Below are 9,243 nucleotides of genomic sequence, written 5' to 3'. Positions count from 1 at the left end.
GCAGTTGTGCACTCCAAATTTGTACGCATACAGGCTACAGCAACAAAGATTTGATTTGAGCAAAACGGGGGTCTGAGATAGGCGTCAGTCCGATTTGATTGGGTTTCCGGTATGGACTCTCGCCACGCCTCCCTTGCCCGTCGAACGGTATGAATTTTATTCCTCCGCTAGTTGTCGTCGTCGTTTCTTCTGCGCTGCTTATGATATTACATATAACATTTTTCAGTTGGAAGAAATTCGTCAAAAGAGAGCAGCAGAGAGATTAAGCAAAATCTCTTCTGGACCCGATCTTACCAATATCCCTAATGGTATGCTTTAATCTTCTGAACCCTTTTCTCTTTTCTTCTTCTCATCCTAATAATATTTTTTTTTTTAATTTTCGGGCAGAGGTTGTGGGGATTAAAAGATCCGAGAGTACAACTCGACTATCAGAGGTCTCAATTTGCACTTCTCTTCTCTTAATTTTTCGTTTTTTTTTTCCTTTATTGTGAATGCGTAATTGGCAAACTGCAGAATGATATGAGTGGTTTAGTTTCTCAATTGAAACAAGTGCAAAAAAATAATGCAGAGCTGGATGAAGCAAATAGAGCACTGGCCTCAAGGGTATTTTTTTTATCTTATAGAATAATTTGTCAATGTACTAATGAATATCTCTCATGGTTCTTGATTTCTTCTAAAATTTTGCTTGTTCAGCTTCAGACAAAAGAAGCCGAGAACAACATGTTTCAAAAGCGTCTTAATGATCTGGTAAATAATGCTGTATTTAATCATTTTTGTCATAGGAAAAAGATGCTGTTTTTAGTGATAATTCTACGATGGAGACCAGTCATGTAAATAGTCCACATAGATAGATAGAATGGGTTCTTCTGGAAAAAAGTTAATCATATGATCAGTTATTGGAAAGTCATCATTTTTCTGAATGTTGTTAAAGAGTTTATGGAATTCTACTGATCCTTGAAATCGAAAATGTCCCTTTTTTTAACTCATAGAAAGTTCCAGCACTAAGAGAGTACGGGATGTTACATCTGCTAGAATAGAATGAAGGTCAACTCTGCTATGAATCTATAAAATCTAACAGTCTCCCCTCATCATACATATTCTCTAGATTACACCATGTAGCTAAGTTACATAGATATTTAAATTCCAGCACCCGTATAGTAATTTCTTTGCCCGCAAAACACCTCAAGTTTCTTGCCCTCCATATAGTCCAAAACATACAACAACAACAACGACAACAACAAACCCAGTTTGATCCCAATATGTGGGGTCTGGGGAGGGTAGTCTGTACGCAGACCTTACCCCTATTTAATGCATGTAGAGAGGCTGTTTCCAATAGACCCTCGGCTCAGGAAGGGCAAGAAGAAGAAGAGGGAAGCAAGGAAGGAAGAAAGATGGAAGAGAAAAAAAAGGGACAGATAAAATATAAATAGTATCAAATAATAACAACAGGGAATACAATACCTGAGGCGAACAAAACCACATAACGTAATAAAAATCTAAGAATATGAAGGGACATGCATGCTACTAAGCCTATCGGTGAACACTATAAACTACCTACTAACCTTCTACCTTAATCCTCGACCTCCACACCCTCCTATCAAGTGTCATGTCCTCAGTGAGCTGAAGCAGTGTCATGTCCTGCCTAATCACTTCTCCCCGGTACTTCTTAGGTGTACCTCGACCCCTTCTCAAACTCTCCATGGCCAACCTCTCACACCTCCTGACAGGGGCATCAATGCTTCTTCTCCTAACATGTCCAAACCATCTCAGCCGCGACTCCCGCATCTTGTCCTCCACGGAGGCTACTCCCACTCGGTCCCGGATAGCTTCATTCTTAATCCCTCTGTATGGTTTTCAGCTTCTTATTTCCTTTGAAATACATCCAGCTGCAGAGGAGATTCTTACTGGTTGCTAGAATGACCCATTTTTTCCTAAAGATATTGAAAATGAGATGCCAAAGGTGACCAAAAACCTCAAAATATCCATCATCAGCCAATATCCAGCTGAAACATATCACTTTGTAAGGAGTTTTGGCTCCCCAATTGATCCTCCAAGGCCATGAAGGAAAATTTTCTGCTGCTACAAAATTTTTATTGCATGATTGTACAGAGAAAACACCATTTCTTTGTTCAATCCATGGCAAATAATCCTCATTTTCAGCATCTAGTGATACCAGACCTAATTCTTGCAGCAAGGTAGCCATCCTTCAACTTCCCAATCAAAATAACCTCTTCTAAAGTTCAAACACCACTTGTTACCACATCTCTGTTACACCACAGTAACATCTGATAATGTCCCTTTAATGATTGTAACTTTTAATAATCAACAAGTATTGGGAGTGAATATAAGGACTTTGATGAAGTATGATGTAAGCAGTGGACATTTTTGCTGTTAGTAATAGACATTGGAGTATGAAACAAATATCATTACCTTATGATACAGTCTTTATCTCATAACCTAGCACTATTCTGCTCATACATGGATGATGTCATGATGCCACATATTTACTTTAAATTTAAGATATTAGTACAACAATAGTACTTAGTTGCTCTTTCACTACTTGTTACCACATCTCTGTTACACCACAGTAACATCTGATAATGTCCCTTTAATGATTGTAACTTTTAATAATCAACAAGTATTGGGAGTGAATATAAGGACTTTGATGAAGTATGATGTAAGCAGTGGACATTTTTGCTGTTAGTAATAGACATTGGAGTATGAAACAAATATCATTACCTTATGATACAGTCTTTATCTCATAACCTAGCACTATTCTGCTCATACATGGATGATGTCATGATGCCACATATTTACTTTAAATTTAAGATATTAGTACAACAATAGTACTTAGTTGCTCTTTCACTATTGAAATACTCCATCTTTTGTGACACTACAACAACAACAACAACAACGACCCAGTAAAATCCCACAAAGTGAGGTCTGGGGAGGGTAGTGTGTACGCAGACCTTACCCCTACCCCGATGGGGCAGAGAGGCTGTTTCCGTTTCTTTTGACACTCTTTTCCTTTTTAGTTTGTCAAGAAAAGGAATGTCACTTTTTTATATTTAGGAACAATTTAACTTAAAATTTATTAATTTTACCCTTTAAAGCCACACAAATGCATGACTTGTTTAAACTTCAAAGTCTTTCTTCTCTCTTTCTTAAACTTCGTGCCTAGTCAAAGATCTTCACATAAAATGGGACTGAGGAGTATGTCTGCACATTTGGATCCTTTTCCTTGGATGATAAACCGCTCTGAAATTTGTCTTATCATTCGCTCAAAGGAGGAAGAAAAGGGAATTTAGGTAAGATTTTTGAGCTCTCTTTTCAGTAGATGGGTGGCTTCACTTACTTTTCTTTCGAAGTGCAGGAGCAAAACACTGTAGCTTCATTAAGAAAAGCACTCAAGGATGTTGCCATGGAAAAGGATGCAGCAGTTGTTGCACGAGTACATATCATTTCTACTACCATTCCATAGCTTCTTTCAACCTTATATTTGCTCTATCTTCGTTTTTCATATGAACCCTGTTTCAAATATAGGAGGATCTTTCAGCTCAGCTTCGTGCAATTAAGAAACGTGTGAAGGAAGTAGAAGAGGAACAATATCGGGTATGCATATATTTTCTTGCATTAAAATGAGTTGTGTGGAATAGTATACCTTAATACATTGTGAATCCTTTTGGGATTAGGCTGAAGAGGATGCAGCAGCGCTAAGAGCAGAACTTAACTCATTACAGCAGCAAGCAATGTCCGGTCCTGTTAGTGGTGTAAATTCAATGAATTTTCCGCCAGATCATATGCATGTTATGGAGAAGGAGCTGGCAAATCTCAAATCTCAATTAGAGGTACATTGTTTGTTTATGTTGTCTGGATTCTCTCTTAATGCTTTATTTTATTTGCTATACCATTTTAAACTTACAGCAAATGACCCTGTTGAGGCAACAAGAAAGACAGCAGTTAGTGGAGGAGCAAGCGCGCATATCTACACTAACTTCTCAAAAGCAGGATTTGGAAGAGAAGCTTGCTGTTATGTCCAATAAGGTCTCAGGTATTTATCATTCAATTTTGTTAGATTTAAAGTGCTTAGCTTTTAGAATTAGTATAAAAGTAAATACAAGCACTATTGTTTCTTGTCATATTTGCTGAACCATGATACATCCCAAATAAAGGTTTTAGGAAATTTCGGATCTTTATTTATGACTTGACTGCTTGCTTACTTCTGACCTTTTTTTTATATCAATAGGAATTTTTCGGAGTGAAACTACGTTATCCACAGTCAAATTATACACATACACATTACTCTATAAAAGTTAAAAAGTCAACATATTAAAATGCTAGTTCTTTGTGAAGATTAAAAGGCCTCATTGTGATGATGAGAAAATAATCAGTGCTATCCTTTCATTTGCATATGGAAAAGGTAATCTTTCTTACTCATCGGGTAAAAATGATTTGAAGTCAAACAAATTCAAAGTCAAACAAATTCATAGGAAATATGGCACTGTGTACGAGCTTGTTGAAAGGAAGAAAAGTTTTGTTGGAAAAATTCTATTTGATAAGAAGATACGCAAACTGGCTTTGCTCATCTTAAAACTAGCATTTGGGGGAATTGGAAAAGTAAGTTGAAAATGGCAAAAAGAAAAAATCATTGTACCTGTACAAGGTCTTCTGAAACTTCAATAGATGTGGGAGATATGTTCTGTTTGAAGTAGTGCAGGGAAGAACAAGGCTTCCTTGATCAGTCTTGAGATTGTCTAGGACGGAGGATGGAGGGTAGTCAGCATTGGAAACAAGATCTAAAAGGTTATTGAGAAGGGAAAGCAATAGAATGTTGGAAATAGCTGAAAATATTGAATTGTTGGTATAACTATTTCTTTTCTGGCCAGGAAATAAAGGCTATGGCTATTGGATCATTATCAAAAAAAATAAAAGAAGAGAAAATGAATGGCTATTTTATAAGTTCAAGAGATTTATCCCAAGATTAAGGAAACGAAAGACTTCGGAGGAAAAGGCAAAATAGTAGTTATAAGCTCAAAAATTGGGTGTGCGCACTCAACAATGTCAGAAGAGCCAATATGGATTGATGAAGGTTACTATACAATAATTTCATGTCAATCAATATTAATAGAAAGTAATGGAGGTCATATTGAAGCAAGTGAGGGGGATGCAAACAATGAGAAATTAGTAGAGTCACTAAAAAATTTAGGAAGTGAATAAGAAACAAGAATCACCGAAGATAGTTAATTAGAAATCATTTGCGTTATATGAGCCTTTGGTTTTGTATTTGTTATCTATCATTTAACAACCAGTTGGCTTTCTCGTGATATCTGTTGATCTTTTCTATATTTCTGTTATGTGTATTACAGATGAAGTCACCGGAAAGGCATCCCAGAAGACATTCTCGGGGGTAATCAATGTGTCTGCAGTTGATAATATTTTTCAATGTTTTGAATTTGAGTTGGCTATTATGTTTTTCTGTAGAAAAGGAAAATGATTGGCCGGTGAGATTAAAATTGTTGTTTCTTAAATCACGCCGCTAAGTCCCATTGTGTGTAATTGCCCTGATGAGTCAGTTTTTGCTGTGTAAAACTGTTCCTCAATTTCATTTTTGTTTCTTTTGGTCTATTTACCATGCTAACTTTCTAGCTAATTCCCTTTATCCTTTTGGCCCCTTCAGAAAAGTTCCGTTGTTCTTTGGTAACTATGGTCCAAAGGTTATGTATTATAATGCAGTTCAAAAAGAGATTATGTATTATAAAGTTTTGGTGGAATGATGTTAGTTTAAGGTCTTATTCCACCCTTCCAGGAAGACAAGGTGAGGCTTGAAAAGCAATTACATGATATGGCTGTGGCTATTGAAAGATTGGAAAGTAGCCGGCAGAAACTTCTAATGGAGGTAAAACCTCTTATCTGTCTTTCTTTTTCTTCTCATTTTGCTATGTGAAATTGGAAACCATTCTATTCTGTTGTTTTCAGATTGATTCACAATCCTCGGAGATAGAGAGGCTATTTGAGGAAAATTACAATCTGTCGTCCGCTCATCAAGAAGCTCTAGGGGTGGCCGTGCAGTGGGAGAATCAGGTATTTTCAAGATCTTGAAGTTAAATGAGGATGAACAGATGGTATGGTGCCTATGCACATTACTTTGCAGGATCTTTAAGATATTCTTCTATGTAATTACTTCCCAGTCCTGTTTCAATAGTGGTAAATCATGCTTTACTTTCGCTAGATCACATTGCATGGTTCTACTGTAAATAACTGCTGTTATCTCTTATACCTTACTTTTAACATAATCTTCGATTGTGATAAATAGTTGATAGATTGGTGGAAGGGAACTATGAGTGTCGTTTCTCTCATGAGGTTGGAAATAAAAAAGTATGGATAATTGCATAAGAAATTACCTGGGATGAACTAGGAAAATCAGTCCTGCAACTTGTTAACCCTCCTCAAACCAAATAGTCTTGGTCTATGTGTGAAGAAACATCTGTTGATTGATATCAATTTTGAAGCGCTAATAGTACCATTGACAAGAAAAAAGATGTCTAACCTTTCTTTAAGTCAGAATAAATCTTCCCTATTGTTTCACCCTAACTTTCTTTACATCCTCCTATTATCTCACTTAACAGGCAACAAACCGTTAAACTTAACCAAAAACATCCTCTGTTAGCTTTTTCATCTTATTCTAACGGAACATCCATTTATCACATGGACTTCATGTAGCTTTTCTTGTTTTCCTTTTAAAATTTCCCACAAGCTCTTTAAAGAACAAAATCAATTGCTGCATGAAATAAATTAGCAAAACCAAAATTATTTAAGGTGTTACAGTTTTGCTAATATATTTATTTTATTTATTATTATTATTTTTTTTAAATTAGCAAAACCGTAACACCTTCAATAATTTCTAGCTCTAAGCTCTTTCTCCATCGAGGGATCAGGAATGAGTCTTTTAGTTCCAAACGGCCCGATCTAAACCTTCATCCCATACAACTTCTTGCATCATTTGTTAGTAGCTAAATTAAGACCAAACTGACCATACAAAGTAAGTCAAGTTTCCTGGGTATACGAAGGAAAAAGGAAAAGAAGAAGAACATAACCTGGGCTTTAGCTTATAAATTGAATAATGGTTTCATTTTTCTTGATAAAGTGCATGCCATATATCTGTAAGGTTTATTTCATGATTTTCTGCTGTGTATTTCTACAGTCTCATCTCTGGATAGTTTACCCTTTCCCATTCTCTCTCTCTCTCCTGAGCTTTCTTTACATATGAGCAATAGGGTTGGATCTGAGAGGTTTTGAATGTAAAGAGAAGAAAGGGTAAATCTTTGGAGAAGGTGTTTAGAATTGCTGATTTAGTGTCCGGCCGATTAGTCAGTTGCTTTTCTGTTCTTTGAACTGTTTATTGGAAATTATTTAGAAGAAGAAAAGACGAAGCAATGCACGTAACAAAAGAGAGAGTTCTGTTAGAAAAGATGGAAAAAGTAATGGTGGGGATGTTTTTGGCTAAATTTGCAAACTTTAAGGATGTTGTTTGTTAAGTGGAATACGATAAGTGTAGTGGAAGCTAGGGTAGAACTAGGGATGATATTTGGTCAAATACTCGTTTGGCTACACATGATTTTCTTCTTTACTCCTTAAGCATTAGCTGTGCTTCAGCAAAATTCTTATACAGAAGGACACTCTCATTTATCTAACTTCTGCCTTTAGATGAAATCAGTTGGTTGAATGTAATTCTTTCTTTGGCGAATGAGATTGTTTTCTTCAAATTTTGTAGTACTTTATTACACCCTCAGTAACGTTGCTCCAATTTTCCGAATGGGTTTCTCTTTTGGTGTACTCCCATGCAGGTCAAAGATTGTCTCAAGCAAAATGAGGAGCTTCGTGCCATATTAGATAAGTTGAGGACAGACCAAGCTGCAATAGCAACTGCAAACAACCTAATCCAGGAAGGCGTTTCAGGATCCATCAAAGGCAGCAAAAATGAATTTCAAGGCACACAATATGCTGAAATCCTCTCCATCAAGGTAATTCATCGAAATCTTATTCATTGTTTATAGAATATTGTTACCATGTGCTATCTGAATTTGAATCTGGTTCACTTATATCGTGAAATGCTATAGGCAATTGTCACCTGTGCCGTGTACATTCATTAGGTCAAATAGCAAACAATAGGATGCATTAAAACTGTATTAAAGGAGCTACTCTTTTCATTCGTGCATGTATACAGCAACTTTTGAACAGTTGGTTATGACACAGATTTTTTCCTCAAGATACGTATTGAAAGTTCGATTGGATTCCTTCTCATTGTGATATTGTGCAGTATAAGACGATATCATTGATGTCCTTCCAATTGGTTATTCGTTTAGGGTCAGCTAGCTAAAGAGCAGAGCAAAGCAGAAGCACTATCTGCTGAAATCTTGCAGCTCAATGCACGGCTCCAGCAGGCCACGCAAGCATACAATAGTCTCACTCGCATGTATGCATCTAATCTCATTTAGTCTTAAAGCTTGTTTTGTTCTTCCAATTGTTGTTTTGTATGCTTCTGATAACCTTGTTATTAACTACCATTTAAATATTTTCCAGCTATACACCTGTTCTAAGGAACATCGAGAACAGTCTCGTGACGTTGAAGCAAGATGGCTCGGTTAGAGTCCTGTAATATTGAAAGTGGGTTTGTGAAGTTGAGCCAACAATCACATGGCGAATGGATAATGAAGGCACAAAAAAAAAAAAAGAGGAAAAAAGAAAAATCATTATATGAATTATTTGATACTTGAGAAAATATTCACTATTTTCCTTCATGTAATTGCGGGGATGTGTTTTTTTTTTCTTTTTCGGGCAATGTGTTCTATACTAGTTAGTTGTGTATACATAAACTTTATTCTTCAATAGGGGGAATAAATGAAAACGTGAAAACTATTCATTACTCCCTTTATCCCAAGTTCCCAACCCATGTATCATACTTTTCTTAGCATGTCCTAAAAAGAATGTCATATTTCATATTTAGAAATAATTTAACTTTGAAGTTTTTAATTTATCATTAATGAGATAATTTATAGTCATATAATTTTTTATGGCTTGTTTTAGTCCATAATTTTAAAAGTCAATCTTTTTTAAACTTCTGTGTTTAGTCAAACTTCGCTAGTATGTCGAGAATGTGTGTATTTTCGTGAAATTCATTAAGTCTTTTTTCCTTTTTCCTGGATTTTTGCTTTCGTGTTAAGGGGACTCTCGGTCTATCCTGGG

The 9,243-nt window shown here is 36.0% G+C and overlaps 1 protein-coding gene across 2 annotated transcripts; it reads left to right on the top strand.

The window, feature by feature from the left end:
• On the top strand, positions 1-9,034 carry LOC104246763 (uncharacterized). Of its 2 annotated transcripts, none has more exons than XR_011404175.1 (15): positions 1-147; positions 227-308; positions 388-434; positions 514-603; positions 694-747; positions 3,374-3,451; positions 3,544-3,612; positions 3,693-3,848; positions 3,925-4,051; positions 5,367-5,407; positions 5,807-5,896; positions 5,977-6,081; positions 7,845-8,021; positions 8,318-8,473; positions 8,581-8,747. XR_011404175.1 is itself a non-coding variant. In XM_070164836.1 (15 exons), exons 1-15 carry the CDS (start codon positions 112-114, stop codon positions 8,654-8,656), a joined length of 1,338 nt encoding a protein of 445 aa, XP_070020937.1. In that variant the 5' UTR covers positions 1-111; the 3' UTR covers positions 8,657-9,034. The 2 variants fall into 2 exon arrangements, 1 of the variants encoding a protein (XP_070020937.1); XM_070164836.1 differs by having other exon boundaries at positions 8,364-8,473; positions 8,581-9,034.
• Positions 9,035-9,243: the final 209 nt, after the last annotated feature.

The sequence above is a fragment of the Nicotiana sylvestris genome, chromosome 12, assembly GCF_000393655.2.
Source record: "Nicotiana sylvestris chromosome 12, ASM39365v2, whole genome shotgun sequence".
In the NCBI taxonomy this organism is placed as follows: Eukaryota; Viridiplantae; Streptophyta; class Magnoliopsida; order Solanales; family Solanaceae; genus Nicotiana; species Nicotiana sylvestris.
This window is presented reverse-complemented; position numbering and strand designations above follow the sequence as displayed.